The sequence below is a fragment of the Ovis aries genome, chromosome 6 (assembly GCF_016772045.2).
Source record: "Ovis aries strain OAR_USU_Benz2616 breed Rambouillet chromosome 6, ARS-UI_Ramb_v3.0, whole genome shotgun sequence".
Lineage (NCBI taxonomy): Eukaryota > Metazoa > Chordata > Mammalia > Artiodactyla > Bovidae > Ovis > Ovis aries.
In genome coordinates, this window is record NC_056059.1 from 104,440,022 (window position 1) to 104,457,588 (window position 17,567).

General features: G+C 47.0%; 1 protein-coding gene across 2 annotated transcripts in view; it reads right to left on the reverse strand.

Moving 5' to 3' along the window:
* Positions 1–17,567, reverse strand: part of STK32B (serine/threonine kinase 32B) — a 383,574-nt gene that overhangs the window by 35,363 nt on the left and 330,644 nt on the right. For both annotated transcript variants that reach the window (XM_042251641.2, XM_004009989.6), the window contains one exon: positions 4,999–5,102. In XM_042251641.2, coding sequence (XP_042107575.1) covers positions 4,999–5,102 — 104 coding nt within the window. The remainder of the gene's footprint in view (positions 1–4,998; positions 5,103–17,567) is intronic.

Genomic DNA, 17,567 nt, shown 5'->3' on the forward strand with positions numbered 1-17,567 from the left:
ACTTTCCCAGCATCCCAGAGACCCAGATTCTCCTCCATGGCTCTTTCCATCAGAGACCGGAACTCAGGCACCCAACTGGAGAATCAGCCAGCAACAAGTGTGCAGACTTCTGTTATCATTTATGCTTCATTCTATTTCCTACTTGGTTATTTCAAGGCATCTACGAATTCTGCTTGCCCCCAGGTCCCCCAAAGAGCCTCTCCCTCTCCCCCCACACTTTTGGAGGGAACCAGACCAATAAAAACAATGATGAGAATAATAGTAACCATAACTGGCCATGAGGCTAATATAGCAGTTAAATACTTTTGGAAATGCATTTGGAACACTATAACTAAAATCTGCACTGCATCTTGAAGCTCCAGGCTCAGCCTTGATCTGTTTGGGTGGTTGTGGAGACGAGAATATTGTTCAATATTATCAATATTCCATCGACTTGTGGTCAAGAGTTCTACTGAGGCTTGGTCTTAGGATGTGCTAAGAAAACCGGGTGGTATTTACGAAAGTGAAAGTGTTAGACTCTCAGTTCTATCTGACTCTTTGAAACCCCGTGGACTGTAGCCCACCAGGCTCCACTGTCCATGGAATTCTCCAGGCAAGAATACCAGAGTGGGTAGCCATTCCCTTCTCCAGGGGATCTTCCCATACCCAGGGATCAGACCCGGGACTCCCGCATCGAACCAGGGAAGCCAGCAGTATTTTTAAGGTGATGTAATTACCTGTTCAGCTGGTGAAAGTGATTTTGGCAGCAGGGCACCAGATAGACTCATTATGGAGTGCAAGTGTGTCTATTCCAGGAAACCCAGTTTACAAAAATTCCAATTTACCAAGAAACAGAAGAAGCAGGAAAATAATTGCCATAGACCTGTTATTTTAACTGCTAGAACTGAGCTGGGCCTTGGGGACCATCTCATCTAATTTTTTCCCCAAAAATCTTTTTGCTCAAAATCCAAAACATAGAACAGATGCAAGTGAAGAACAGTTCCCCAGGTTGCTTAAACCTCCAGCTGCTGGAGAAATCTTTTTTCTTCTATGAACTGTTGAATCACTCCTGCAGGGTCCTTTACTTTTAGGAAGCACAGCTTGAAAATCCCTTGCCTTATGGAAACTAGAAGGGCAAGGTCAGAGAGTTCATTTCACTCCAGGTATCTAACTCCCAGCTCAGCGATCTCTCTGCTTCACTGAGGGACAGGAAGGCAGTGTTCAACTCAAGGGCCGCCTTTCTCGCTTTGCTGGGTTAATAAACCAACAGATGCTCGTCTCTGCGGTTGAGCCCACCACTTGGCGTGCATCCAGAGGTTCTTAGTTCTGCTGCAAACTGTAGGACCTCCATGCACATATGTGTGTGTGCTCAGTTGCTTCAGCCACGTCTGACCTTTGCAATCCTATAGACTGTAGTCCGCCAGGCTCTTCTGTCCATGGAATCGTCCAGGCAAGAATACTGCAGTGGGCAGCCAGTCCCTTCTCTGAGGGATATTCCTGACCCAGGGATTGAACCTGGGTCTCCTGCATTGCAGGCAGATTCGTTACCCACTGAGCCACCTGGGAAACCCTAGGACCTCCATAACCCTCCTCTATTCCCCATCACCCCCACCTTCTCTGTCTACTGAACCTTAAGTAGAAATGCTGACTGGAGTCAAAGCCAAGGGTAACACCAGGTGAGGGAGGTGGTAGGGAGGAAGCAGAGAGGGTAGAAGTCTTCCTGGTGCCATAGTGTGGGTTTTAGGGCTCTCCCTGCAGCTGCATGCAAAGCACATTTTGCCAGGCCATGGGCACAATGTGGCCTGACATCCAGAATCTCCTTTCACCCATCCCCTTGATTACTCCAGCAGTGGTTCTCAACTGGGGATAATTTGTCCCCCAAGGGATGTCTGGCAACACTTGGCAACATTTTGGTTGTGGGGGCAATTGGTTGCAGGGGCAATTCCAGCTGGTCTCTAGTGGGTAGAGGCCCGGAATGCTGCTAAACACTCTCTAATGTACAAGGTAGCCCCCCACACAAAGTGGTATCCAGACCCAAGCAACCATAGAGCTGAGGCTGAGGAATCCTGTGCTTTGCAACCACCGTTCTTCCCATTTGGTAGAAAAGAAGCAGACTCAGCCCAGACCATTCAAGAGCTGCAACAAAACTGGAATTCCAGCCCTAAAACATGTGATTCCAAAAACCAGGGATCGAACCTGGGTCTCCTGCATTGCAGGCAGGTTCCTACCCACTGAGAAACCTAGGAAACCTTAGGATTTCCATAACCCTCTGGCTTAAGCACCATGCTGTCCCTTCTATGACTGCACTGCACTTCCTACACAGTGAAGCCAGCACCTCCAGGTGACCTCAGGGTCCTTTCTAGAAAGTCCCCCGACTGTCCTTCTGACTGCTGGTCAGTCTAAGATGCTGCTGTGTCAACCTCAGCTGCCCTCCTTGGGCAGCACTGTCTCTGTATCCACCTGCCTCTGAATCATCACCACGTGAACATTTATGCAGCAATCAGAGTCCTCCGTGTGCCAGACACTGCCTATGCGCTGCCCGCATTTTCTTGGTGACCTCCCTGCCCCCACGGCTGGCCTCATCATCCCCATTTCAGGAAGGAGGAGGCCAGGGCTCAGAGGACTCAAGTGACCAAAGTAGAATCACAGCTCTCAAGGTGCTCATTTTATTTTGAAGCCTTTGAGGCTTTTTGCCAAGTCATCATCTTTGACTATTCTAATCCATGTATTTTTAAAACATTTTTGTATTAAGAAACCGCCTACCAATGCAGGAGACACCGGTTTGATCCCTGGGGTGGGACTGTCCCCTGGAGAAGGACATGGCAGCCCACTTGGGTATTCTTGCCTGGAGAATCCTATGGACAGAGGATCTTATTGGGCTACAGTCCATGGGGTTACAAGAGGCAGATATGACTTAGGGGTTAAACAACAACAAATGGCTGATTAATAATGTTGGGATAGTTTCAAGTGAATAGCAAAGGGATTCAGCCATGTATACACATGTATCCATTCTCCCCCAAACTCCGCTTGCATCCAGCCTGCCATAACATTGAGCAGAGCTCCATATGCCATACAAGTAGATCCTTGTTGGTCATCCATTTTAAATACAGCAGTGTGTACATGTGCAACCCAAACTCTCTAACTATCCCTTCCCTCATCCTTCTCTCTGGCAGTCATAAGTTAGTTCTCAAAGTCTGTGAATCTGTGTTTTTTAAGTACGTTAATTTGTATCAGTTCTTTTTTGACTCCACATACGTGATGTCATATGATATTTCTCCTTCTCTGACTTACTTCACTCAGTATGACTATCTCTACTGACCTGTATTCTGACAGAGAATATACTTTCTGCTGGCAAGCAACCAATCACACTTAGGTGAATTGCTTGCCAAGGTCATTTGCATGGCTGATTACATCATAAACAGTATCTGGTGATGCCTGTGTCCTCTGGTTCATATAAATACCATGGGGACCGTCATGTTCCCTCCTTGAGTGTGTATATCAAAGAGCCAGTACATGACAAAGGAACTGACAAGGTAAGCCTGAGTGCATGCGTGCTCATTCACTTTAGACGTGTCTGACTCTTTTCGACCCTGTGGACTATAGCCTATTAGGCTCCTCTGTCCAGGGCATTATCCAGGGAAGAATACTAGAGTGGGTTACCATGCCCTCCTCCAGGGGATCTTCCCAACCCAAGGACTGAACCTGCGACTCCTTCATTCTACTTGTGGGGAGAGGGATGTCAAGGGGAAGGGGTTCTTGCGAAGCTCAGCCGTGGATCGGTGGCACTCAAGAATCAGGCAGATTCTTTACCCGCTGAGCCACAGGAAAGCCCATAGGTAAGCCTTGGGTAAGCCTGTGGGAGATAGTTTTCATTCAGTGCCTGAGAAAACTCACAAGATCACATATATTATTTTTTGCATTCTTAAAACACCACGTGCCATAATACGTTTTTTGAGGAACCCAGGGGAAATAATTGAGATCAACAGCAGAGAACAGTTGCTTGAACCACAGGGCGATAATGAATAACACTCACATAGCTTAGATGGTTTTCTAACAGCTGTCATCATTCATTCATTCCCCTCCCTCATCACCCTGCACTGGGAGGCCCTGCCCTCCAGGGTGCTGACTACCAGCTTAAATATGCAGATGACTGTGGGACAACCTTAAAAGAGCAGCCAGGGATGGGCACTCACTCTCCACAGTTGTGTGCTGGGTGCCAGACCTATAAGGTGTCACTGTTGTATTGTTCGGTCACTAAGGTGTGCCCGACTCTTTGATGCTGTAAGGTGACTAATACGAAAGCCATGTGTCCCAGCTGGGCACATGGATCCTGGGATAACTTCAGTGCCACAGAACAGAATGAAATGATGTTATTATCCTCATTGTATAAGGGGGAAACCATGGTCCTGAGAGGTTAAGTGGCATCCTTTTCAAATGATATTTGTATAGAGAAAATATGCCTCCAAATTAGTTTGACATAATTCTTCCTGCTAAAATAAAACTGAGCTATTAGTTGCAAAGAGTTCCCTTAGTCATCTTCAGCTATTAAATTTAAATGAAATAAAACAAAAATACGCATTGAATGCCCCACTTTTATAGGACACTGAGCTATGTATTCGGGGAAGATTGGGACAAAAATAACAGTAGCAAAAAACAAGCAGGGGAGTCTGATCGGGCATGAGTGTGTGATGTTGTGAGCTGAAATCATGAGATCAGGGTGATTTGGGTGTTTGAGCTGCCACTGATCCGCTGCTGAGCTTAGCAAGAGACCCTTCCCCTCTGCCCACAAGTAGAATGAGGGTCTGGACCAGAAGCTTGTTAAGAGCTTTTTAACACTCAGGACCATGGAGCTGGCACATGGGCCATCAGGACAGACACCCAGGGCTCCTTGCCAGCATGGTGCACCACCCAGGGGACATGGCCATCCGAATCTACCCAAGCCTGGTAGGATCTGAGTCCCCCCCCCCCCACCGCCAACTTCCACAATCCCCATGTTCACCACACAGACACACATCTTACCCAGCCCCGCAGCAGCTCGTAGGCCGTGACACCCAGGGACCACCAGTCAACGGGGTAGGAGTACCCAGGGCCTCCGTCCACATACACCTGGAACACTTCCGGCGCTGCCAAAGACAGGACAAAAGACATCACTGGGCATCTCTCTTGACACGCATCATGCCCAAGAAGGAGGACACGGGGCCAGGAGCTGGACTGCGGGGCTAGCATTCCATCAACGATGTCATGTAGTTACTGCCGTCTGTAAGTCACAAGCCAGCCTGGGACAAGGTGCAGGCATCACAGGCAACCCCGTGTGACACCTGGGACAGAATACAGACGGGGTGTTCCGAGTGTGCAGCAGAGGGCGGTCTGCTGGGGAGTCAGGGAAAGCAGCGGGGGAGGAGGATTTGGTGGAGCATGAATCATGGTCAGCATGGGGAATAAAGTCTGAGTTAAGAGGAAGAGCCTACACCCGTCACGGAGCAGGACCCAGTGGAGCTCCTGGGCACAAAGACTTTCTGTGCCTGCCGATTCTTTGATGACAGGAAATAGGCTTCACTCAGTGTCTGTGACCTTCCCTTAGCTCCAACCTGTAGTTTCAAACAGATGTGAAGCAAGGATGGGAGGGGACGCAGAGACAAGGGAGGAACAGACAGGAAACAATAATGCAGCCTTGGGGCAGAGTCCTGGTCCCCCCTCCAAGCAATATACATAACATTTTTGAGCTTTTCTGCAGATACTAAAACCCCCACCAGGTGGGAGAAATTAAGGGTCTGATGTGCTGTGCTAAGTCGCTTCCATCGTGTCAGATTCTTTGCGACCCTATGGACTGTAGCCCGCCAGGCTCCTCTGTCCATAGGATTCTCCAGGCAAGAAATACGGAAGTGGATTGCCATGCCCTCCTCCAGGGGATCTTTCCAACCCAGGGATTGAACCTGCACCTCTTACATCTTCTGCATGGGAAGGTGGGTTCTTTACCACTAGCGTCACCTGGGAAGCCCCAAGGGTCTGATGCCCACAAGCAAGTAGACCCCAGACTGGTTAGAACCAGAAGGTGGATGATGCAGACTCTCACTTACCTCACCAATAACCAATCAGAAAAATGTCCATGAGCTTATCATCCTCTTTGAACCATTACTATAAGACCCCTCACTACCCCCTCCAGGTGGGGACACACAGCTTTGAGGGCATTTGCTCACTGTGGCCCCCTTTGCCTGGAAAAGCAATTTGTTGTTGCTGTTGCTGAGTCGTGTCTGACTCTTTGCAGCCCCATGGACTGCAGCACACCAGGCTTCCTTGACTTTCACTATCTCCTGCTGCTGCTGCTAAATTGCTTCAGTCATGTCCGACTCTGTGCGACCCCATAGACAGCAGCCCACCAGGCTCCCCCCACATCCCTGGGATTCTCCAGACAAGAATGCTGGAGTGGATTGCCATTTCCTTCTCTGCACTATCTCCTGGAGTTTGCTCAATTTCATATCCATATCCTCTGCCACCCCTTCTCCTTTTGCCTTCAGTCTTTCCCAGTATCAGGATCTTTTCCAATGAGTTGGCTCTTCGCATCAGATGGCCAAAGTACTGGAGCTTCAGCTTTAGCATCAGTCCTTCCAATGAATATTCAGGACTGATTTCCTTTAGAATTGACTGATTTGATCTCTTTGCTGTCCAAGGGACTCTCAAGAGTCTTGCCCAGCACCACCCATTCAAAAGCATGAATTCTTTGGCGCTCAGCCTTCTGGTCCAGCTCTCACATCTGTACATGATAACTGGAAAAATTATAACTTGGACTATATGGCAATGGCACCCCACTCCAGTACTCTTGCCTGGAAAATCCCATTGGTGGAGGAGCCTGGTGGGTTGCAGTCCATGGGGTCACTAAGAGTCGGACACGACTGAGGGACTCCACTTTCACTTTTCACTTTCATGCATTGGTGAAGGAAATGGCAACCCACTCCAGTGTTCTTGCCTGGAGAATCCCAGGGACGGCAGAGCCTGGTAGGCTGCTGTCTATGGGGCTGCACGGAGTTGGACACGACTGAAGCGACTTAGCAGCATATGGACCTTTGTCAGCAAAGTGATGCCTCTGCTTCCTAATACACTGTCTAGGTTTGTCATAGGTTTACTTCCAAGGACCAAGCACCTTTTAATTTCATGGCTGAAGTCACCATCTGCAGTGACTTTGGAGCCCAAGAAAATAAAATCTGTCATTGTGTCCACTTTTTCCCCTTCTATTTGCCATGAGGTGATGGGATGACAGAGGATGAGATGGCTAGATGGCATCACTGACTCGATGGATGTGAGTCTGAGTGAACTCCGGGAGTTGGTGATAGACAGGGAGGCCTGGCATACTGCTATTCATGGGGTCACAAAGAGTCGGACACGACTGAGCAACTGAACTGAACTGAACTGATGGGACCTGATGCCACGATCTTAGTTTTTTGAATGCTGAGTTTTAAGCCAGCCTTTTCACTCTCCTCTTTCCCTGTCATTGAGAGGCTCTTTAGTTTCTCTTCACTTTCTTCCATTAGAGTGCTATCATCTGTATATCGGAGGTTGTGCTATTTCTCCCGGCAATCTTGATTCCAGCTTGTGATTCATCCAGCAAAGCAGTTAAGCTATTCTTTCCTACTCCACCCAAAACTCTGTCCCTGAGATTTAACTTGGTGTTGGGGTACAGAGGCCAGATTTGGTTCACTCCTAAGGGGCTGAGAAGCTAGGTGAATGTCAGTCTGCTTTGGCACCAACACCAGGTCAGATGTCCCAACAACCAGAATGGTTAGAGCCCTTGGTGCCTGGTGCCAGTCTCAGGACAACGTTATTTCAGCATAGGTGGGAATCAGTACAAAGTATCCAGAATAAGTAAATGCACAGAGACAGAAGGCCGATCAGGGGTTGCCAGGGGCTGGTGGGGGGATGGGGCACAACTGCTCATTGGGTTTCCTCTGGGATGATGAATGTTCTTGAACTAGACAGAGCTGGTGGCTACACAATGTGGTGAATTTACTAAATGCCACTTCATTTGCTTACAAACAGTTCATTTTATGTTATGTGAATTTTACCTCTGTAATAAACCAGTGGAGGGCAGAGCCCCCAGAGGGATGGACCCTCACTCCTCAGGGGGATGCAGCTGTCCTGGGGTTCCCTGGGGTCCTGCTGCTTCCTAAGCTGCTGGGAGGTGGGTTCATCACTGCCTCACCCCCGACTCACCAGGCCAGGAATGCATCTCAAGCTTTAATTGCTCACACTGGCTTCGGGAAAGTCTTGGGAAATGCAGGTCATTTCTAGAAAATTAATTTACAGATGTAATTCCATTTTACAGGTGTCAGAGCAGCCAAGCTCTGTCATGGGGAACCAGGACATGTTGTGATTAAAAACATCTCAACTCAGTTTTCAGACTGGCATTCAGATGGTGTAGGGGCAGGAAGGGCCAGGTGAAGCAGATGAGGGTAGACAATGGATGCTTGAATCTGGGCTCTAGATGGGCAGCTGGACACCTGAACCTATTGTTGTTTAGTCACTCAGTCGTGTCTGACTGTGACCCCATGGACTGTAGCATGCCAGGCTTTCCTGCCCTTCACCATCTCCTGAAGCTTGCTCAAACTCAAGTCCATTGAGACAGTGATGCCATCCAACCATCTCATCCTCTGTTGTCCCCTTTTCCTCCTGCCCTTAATCTTTCCCAGCATCAGGGTCTTTTCCATTGAGTCAGTTCTTTGCATCAGATGGCCAAAGTATTGGAGCTTCAGCTTCAGCATCAGTCCTTCCAATGAATATTCAGGACTGATTTCCTTTACGATTGACTGATTTGATCTCCTCACAGTCTAAGGGACTCTCAAGAGTCTTCTCCAGCACCACAGTTCAAAAGCATCAATTCTTCAGCACTCAGCTTTCTCTATGGTCCAACTCTTATCATCAATGAACCTGACCCTCAGCCAAATTCCAGCTGCCCTCCAGCAACCCACTCCCGTTATTTCGTATTCTCCTTTCCTCCTCACGACAACCCCCAGGGTCATATTATCATTTGTCATGCTTTCCTGAAGAGGTTCAGAGAGGGACAGCAGAGCACAGCAGAGGAGTGCAGAGCTGAGGTGCGCCTTACATACCGGTCAAATTCCAGTTTGAAGTGAGTTTTGCAGCAGTGTTTGGGTACAAAAGAATAATCAGTCTACATTGAAGATGTAGGGGAAGATGTTATTGGGAGTTCGGGGAAATGTCATTTTGGTTTATTTGAGCCTCACCAACTGGTATGTGTGTTGGGGAACAGGAAGAAGGTTGGTGTGATTGCAGCTGGGTTAACATGTTCTCTTTGCTTCAGTTTATAAAGCATGAGCAATAATAAACCTTCTATTCACAGGGTTCTTATGAGGATTAAGGAAAAATGCTGGCTAAGAGCTAAGCCCGATGCCAGGCTGGTCCATTGTGGGTGCTCTGGAAATATTGGGCATGGTTTTTATTAGTAGAATTGTTATTCAAATGTCCTCTCTTCATCAAACTCAGCTTCTCACTGACCACCCAGTCAGCCTGGGGACTGTCCTAAATTCCAACCTCCTCAGCCTCATGACTCATCAGTCTTCAGACCCTCTGAGCTTGGCATTCTGGGCATCCTTCCATCTGCCCCTTCCTATCCATCCTAAATCAACCTGAATTCAAAGGTGGTAGTTGTACCTGTTTAGTAAACATCTGGTGAGCGAACATTTGATTTCCTGGCTTCTCAGGGCACTGAGCTGTGCTATTCTGCATCCCACCCTGGGAGCCTGAGGCTGGGCTCCAACTCAAAGGGGCTTCCTTCCCTGAACCCTAATCTGTGTACTTGTCCTTCCCTCTGTGCAAAGGGTTCTGATAAAGAAGGAGACAGTCGTGCTGGCCTGTGCAGAACCAGGACTTTGACAGCTGCTGGCCCGGCCCACGTGCTCAGACAGGGCCAGAAGCAGGGACACACCCAGGACTACAGGAGAGGCTGTGTGTCCAGCTGTGCCCATAAAGCCTTGTCATGTGTGGCTGCCCCAAGCCCATCTGGAATTCATGGTAGAAGCAGCATCCGACCAGTTCTGTCTTGGCTGTCCTGACCAGCCAAGTGACAACTATTTGCAGCCTGTGACTCCACTCCCAGAGAAGGTGACAATCTCCCTTCCCCTGCACACCTGGCGCTGAAAGAACATAAACAACATTTATGTCACAATCCACATGCCACCAAAATGACTGCTGTAGTGCCCTGGAACCAGTGCTTAGAAGTGAGGGCATCATAGAGCGTTAGAACTTGAAGGACAGGTACAAGACACACACCTGTCACCATTATTTCAGGTACGAATGAATGAGTGTGGAAACAGTTTGCTAGGTACTGTGTTAAGGATTTTACACATATAGCTCCCTTCATCCTCCTGGTCACCCAATAAAACAAGTGCTACAATGATCTTCACATTCCAGATGAGGAGGTAGAGACATGAAGGGGTGTATTTGGGTGAATGAAAGTGAAAATGTTAGTTGCTCAGTCATGTCTGACTCGTTGTGAACCCACGGAATGTAGCCCGCCAGGCTCCTCTGGCCATGGACTTCTCCAGGCAAAAAATACTGGAGTGAGTAGCCATTCTTTTCTCCAGGGGATCTTCCTGATCCAGGGATCCAACCCAGGTCTCCCACATTGCAGGCAGATTCTTTACCACCTGAGCCACCAGGGAAGGTGAATAGTGTCCGCAAAAGACTATGTCCAAGTACTAACCTCCAGTATTTGTAAACAGGGCCTTATTCAGAAATAGGGAATCTGCAGGTGTAATTAAGGACATCAAGATAAAAATCATCCTGGATTCAGGGTGGACCCTTCCTAGATTCAGTGTCTGATGACTTTATAAGGGAAAGGAGAGATTTGGGACACAGAGAAGGCCAATGCAGGAGGCACAAGAAACACAGTTTCGATCCCTGGGTTGGGAAGATCCCCTGGAGTAAGAAATGGCAACCTGCTCCAGTATTCTTGCCTGGAAAATTCCATGGACAGTGGAGCCTGGAGGGCTATAGTCCATGGGGTCGCAAAGAGTCGGACACCATTGAGCACACATCCTTAAAGCACCCTGAACCACAGATGAAGAAAAAAGAGACACAGAGAGGTAAAGGGGCAAGTTCAGGGCCATCTAGGTGGTGAGTGGAAGAGTGTGGAACGCTGTTCTGACAACTTTCGAGAGGGGACTCATACAGCTGTCCCACTGTTAGCATGAGTAAAGAAAGCCAGCGCTTTCTTTACAACGCTAAGAGCTGTGTTATTAATGTGCCATTGACTGAGCATCTACCGTGCGCTAGAAGCTCTTCAGGTTTCTTTACCTCTGTTATTTACTCCTCAGGGAAGCTAATATTTATGGAGCATTATCTGCAGCTGCACGTGCATGATCTCCTTTAAACCTCAGAAGGACCTTGGGAGGTGAAAATGATAATTATCTCCATCTGAGGAAGCAAAGCTATGGTTTTCCCAGTGGTCATGTATGGATGTGAGAGCTGGAGCATAAAGAAAACTGAGCGCCAAAGAACTGATGCTTTTGAACTGTGCTGTTGGAGAAAACTCTTGAGAGTCCCTTGAACTGCAAGGAGATCAAACCAGTCCATCCTAAAGGAAATTAGTCCTAAATATTCATTGGAAGGACTGATGCTGAAGCTCCAATACTTTGGCCATCTGATGTGAAAAACTGACTCCACTGGAAAAGGCCCTGATGCTGGAAAAGATTGAAGGAAGGAAGGGAAGGAGACAATAGAGGATGAGATGGTTGTATGGTCTCACTGACTCGATGGACATGAGCTTGAGCAAGCTCTAGGAGTTGGTGATGGAAGGGAAGCCTGGCGTGCTGCATTCCATGGGGTCGCAAAGAGTCGGACACCACTGAACTGAAGAGGAAGCCAGGCTTGGAGAGGTGACAGACCTACCAAGGTCCCAAGCCTCATCAGAAGCCTGGCTTTCCCCATTCTCCAGTGTCATCCAGAATGATGACCGGAGCCTTGCTCTGTCTCCTTCAATATCCAGACATTTCCCACCATGTTATACCACCTGTATGTGTATGCTGAAAAGAAAAATAATGTATCATAAAAAATATACGCACACACACACTATATATGTCAGGCGGTAAAGAACCCGGCTGCCAATGCAGGAGACACAGGAGATGCAGGTTTGATATCTGGGTGGGGAAGATCCCCTCGAGGAGGGCAGGCAACCCACTCCAGTATTCTTGCCTGGAGAATCCCATGGACAGAGGAGCCTGTGGGCTATAGTTCATAGGGTTGCAAAGAGTCAGACAAGACTGAAATGACTTAGCATGTAGTATATAAGTATCCACTTTACATGTCTTATAGTACAAAACCTCTCCAAAGTCAATGCATTAAATCTGCAAATTCAATTGGAACCAAAATCAAGAATGTTTATGAAGGTCTAGGAATGCTAAATTTAGGAAATCAAGGTTTTGACATAATCTGAAAGAATGTGTAGTTTGCTGTTAACATGCTCATTAATAAAAGTGGCTCTTGAATCACAATGCCCCAGCAGCAGCCTTCCTCGCTACATCTCCAGGGTCCTTCACGGTGCCCAGTGAATGCTGAATGCTCTGTGGATACTTGTGAGCCCACGAATGAATACCCTGGGCTGACACCAGGCTCCATGGAAGTGGCTTCTCCAGCATGACCCAGTGGCATGGAAAGATCAGCCTACCTCCCATCAACCATTTCTAGCAGCAGCTGAGCAATTCTGCCAATGCAGGTTTTAAATGGAAAGTGAGTCTGGATTCCAAGGGGCATCAGAGAATTGGCCTTCCAGAAAAGCAAGTACATGGGGTGTCGAATGAAAGAGATCGCCTCAAGGCAATGAAAATTTGCCTTTGGTGGGTTTTGCCACCTTCGGCTCACCACGCAGAGTTACTTCCTCATTAGACTAAAAATATGGAAAAACTCCCAGAAACCTCCTAAGTTATAATTATTAGCCTGCTGCTTTAGCTCTATGAATATTCCTGAAGGCTTTGATTGCTGCAGTGGAGTGTGACACGCTATTCAATGTCTAGCTTACAAGTTGACTGGCTTCCAGGATTGGCTTCCACAGGTAATTGTGTCCTTCTGGACTGGGAACATAGAATTACAACATTTCAGCCTAGAGGGGACCTTCAAGGTCATTTCCTTTCTCCCCTACATTTTGTAGGTGAGGAAGCTGAAGCCTATTGGAGGCGTTCCATGGCTTCCAGCCCAACTGGGACCAGAGCCCAGGCCTCCTGTCCACTGAGCCTCACTTCAGTTTGCACATCCCAGCCAGCAGAATGGCCAGATCTGGACACCTCCACCCAGAAGCCCCACAGGCATGGCATTCTTACTATGTCCAAGCCAAAGCCCCCCTCTCCAACTGCCCCTTCTCCTGGGCTCCCACTCTCTGCTGATGGAATACTCAATTTCAAGAGTCAGAAATCAGTCTACGCTTTGATGCTCAGTTGCTCTGGTATGTCTGACTCTCTGCAACCCTACATTCTGTGGCCTGCCAGGCTCCTCTGCCCATGTAATTTTCCAGGCAAGGTTACTGCAATGGGATGCTCTTCCCTACTCTAGGAGATCTTCCCGATCCAGGGATTGAACCTACATCTCTTATGTCTCTGGCACTGGCAGGCAGATTCTTCACCATTAGTGCCACCTGGGAAGCCCATGCTTTGATGATTTGATTAACTCTTGATTCATCATTGTTCCCTTCCAGAATCTTCCTCTTCTTTCTGATCCTCTTTCCTCGCTGTCTGGACTAATGACAGTCCCTCATGCACCCTAGGCTGGGGCTGTTTAATCTCACCCACCTGCTCCTGCACTGAATATGTCAGCAAATTTGGAGAACTCAGCAGTGGCCACAGGACTGGAAAAGGTCCGTTTTCACTCCAATCCCAAAGAAAGGCAATGCCAAAGAATGCTCGAACTACCGCACAATTGCACTCATCTCACATGCTAGTAAAGTAATGCTCAAAATTCTCCAAGCCAGGCTTCAGCAATACTTGAACTGTGAACTTCCTGATGTTCAAGCTGGTTTTAGAAAAGGCAGAGGAACCAGAGATCGAATCGCCAACATCTGCTGGATCATGGAAAAAGAAAGAGAATTCCAGAAAAACATATGTTTCTGCTTTATTGACTATGCCAAAGCCTTTGACTGTGTGGATCACAATAAACTGTGGAAAATTCTTCAAGAGATGGGAATATCAGACCACCTGACCTTCCTCTTGAGAAATCTGTATGCAGGTCAGGAAGCAAGAGTTAGAACTGGACATGGAACAACATTGGTTCCAAATAGGAAAAGGAGTACATCAAGGCTGTATATTGTCACCCTGCTTATTTAACTTATATGCAGAGTACATCATGAGAAACACTGGGCTGGATGAAGCACAGGCTGGAATCAAGATTGCTGGGAGAAATATCAATCACCTCAGATATGCAGATGACACCACCCTGATGGCAGAAAGTGAAGAACTAAAGAGCTTCTTGATGAAAGTGAAAGTGGAGAGTGAGAAAGTTGGCTTAAAGCTCAACATTCAGAAAATGAAGATCCTGGCATCCAGCACCATCACTTCATGGAAAATACATGGGGCAACAGTGGAAACAGTGGCTGACTTTACTTTTTTGGGCTCCAAAATCACTGCAGATGGTGATTGCAGCCATGAAATTAAAAGACGCTTACTCCTTGGAAGGAAAGTTATGACCAACCTAGACAGCATATTAAAAAGCAGAGACATTACTGTGCCAACAAGGGTCCATCTTGTCAAGGCTATGGTTTTGCCTTGGTCACGTATGGATGTGAGAGTTGGACTATAAAGAAAGCTGAGAGCTGAAGAATTGATGCTTTTAACTGTGGTGTTGGAGAAGACTCTTGAGAAGTCCCTTGGACTACAAGGAGATCCAACCAGTCCATCCTAAAGGAGATCAGTCCTGGGTGTTCATTGGAAGGACTGACATTGAAGCTGAAACTCCAATACTTTGGCCACCTGATGTGAACAGCTGACTCATTTGAAAAGACCCTGATGCTGGGAAAGATTGAGGTTAGGAAGAGAAGGGGACAACAGAGGAGGAGATGGTTGGATGGCATCACTCACTTGATGGACATGAGTTTGGGTAAACTCCGAGTGCTGGTGATGGACAGGGAGGCCTGGAGTGCTGCAGTTCATGGGGTTGCAAAGAGTCGGACACGACTGAGCAACTGAACTGAACTGAACTGAATCTGCTCCTGAAACACTTTTCTAAGTCAGTAGAATCAATGAAACAAAGAGACGGAATGTGTGAATGTGGCGATGATTCAGGCTAGGCTTGCTGCCATGACAGCCTCAAGCAAGCTGTCTGACCTGTTATTTTTTGCCTCGATTTTCCTCATCTGTAAAAAGGAATAAGTATATCTGCCACATCATGTTATCGAGAAGAAAAAATTGAAGTTCTGCATGTATTTATTAAGCACAAAGTACGTGCTCTATAAATGCAATATAACATTGTTTTATTGTCATGCATATGTTCAAATTACTTAATTAAAATCACTCCAAATTTTTCTGTATACTCTAGAATAAAAGTCAAACTTCTTAGCATGAAAAATTTATAAAAAATTAGGTTCCAGTTTCCTCATATTTTGGCCACTGTTTTATTATGCCTTTTGTGTAACCTACTCCAATATGCTTGCCTGGAAAATCCCAAGGACAGAGGAGCCTGGTGGGCTAAAATCCATAGGGTTGGCAAGAGTCAGACATGACTGAGCAACTGAGTACATGCCAAAAGGAAAAAATAGAACATGATTTATTTTAAATCTTCAATGACTTGCCTGATAATCTTTACCTGATTTTTATAATCATGAACTCCTATTTATACTTCAAAACCCAGACCAAATTTTACACCCACTGTGGAATGTTCATCAAGTCCCTTCTTGATCCTCAGTTCCCTTCTTTCCCCCTCTCCTGGCCAAGTATATCACTGTTCTGGATTCTTACCAAACCCTTGTCTGTTCGTCCCCTACAGCACTGATCAGGCCATATTGTAACTAAGGATATGCATGCCCATTGCCCTCACTGGATTCTGAGGTCTTTAAACAAGGATATGACTAGGTCAGGGTTAAAACCTCAGGGATTAGCATGAAGCTGGTCTAGACAGAGATGCTCAAGGAATCAGAATAGCAAAGAGTTTGAAGTCACACAATCCTGGCTTTGAATCTCAGTGGCCACCTTTGCTGTTCATCACTGGACAAGCACTTAGCCTCTGCATATGTCTCAGATCCCCTGGGATAATAATAGCCTTTACCCCATAGTGAGATAACATATGGGAGTCATTTAGAACAAGGGCTGATGCAGAGCAAATTCCAAATAGATATGAGCTAGTTATTATTGTATCAATTCATCACCGAATGAGAAATGAAATACATCCATAAATGAAAGACCAACTAACGGATAGACATGTTGTACATGTCCCCAGATGATTCAGAGTTCCATCATCATTCTTTGATTAGAGTTTGCAGAAAAGCTGTGAAAAGCAGAGATAAGCAGGATGACTGGCCTCTGCTGTATCCCTTAGGGTAATTCATGTTCCTTTGGCTTTATACCTTGGCAGATGAAATCAGGTGTCACACACATATTAATTTGAGATGAAATGAAACTGCTGTGTCAATCTGATAATTTCTTTTTATTTGGTGATACAAATAGCATTAATAGCAACAGAAGACTGGTTTCATCAAAGTATGTAAGATACTGCTCCAGTGTGGACAAGTAGGATCTCACTTGTCTGCATAAGAGGAAAAGCAGGGGAAGCTTAACTGGCTGAGGAAATACAGAAGGTCTGATGCTGTTGTTCAGTTGCTCAGTCATGTCTGACTCTTTGCGACCTCATGGACTGCAGCACACCAGGCTTTCCTGTCCTTCACTATCTCCCAGAGTTTGCTCAAACTCATGTCCATTGAGTCGGTGATGCCATCCAACCATCTTGCCCTCTGCCGTCTGTTCTCCTCCTGTCTTCAATCTTTCCCAGCATCAGGGTCTTTTCCAAATGAGTTAGTTCTTTGCATCAGGTGGCCAAAGTATTGGAGCTTTATGTACCTTATACTGGATAATGAAATTTATCTAAATTCACCTAGTTTCTAAGCAGAAGATACTCAAACCGCCCCATGCTGAAGCCCACGCTTCATCGGGACCCATTCCTGGCAAGCCCAGTTATCTGTCTGCTGCTCCCAGGATACGCTTGAGGCTGATCCCATGAGTCTGGTGATGACCGTCTCCAGCATTGGCATTTCTGTTCATTCCATGACCCTTATCATGGCATTCAAGACCCTGGTTGCTTTGGTCTGTCTCGTCTCTCCCTCCCACCTCCTCCAATTCTATAAAGCTATTAAAAAACAGGACTGCTATGGTCTCCCAGACCACCATCTTATGACCCCCTCGAATGGCCTCTCTGGAATGGCCTCTCCTTACCCTCACCCGGCAGGTGAGCTGTGAACACATCCTGTGAGTCTAACTCAGATGGTCCCATTCTGGGAAGTCTTTCTTGACAGGGACCAGCTTACATGCAGGCCTTCACAGCTGTCTGCCCCAAAGATGCTGAGTCCCTGGGGCCCAGTGCCTGACTCTGAGCCCTGCACTCCTGAC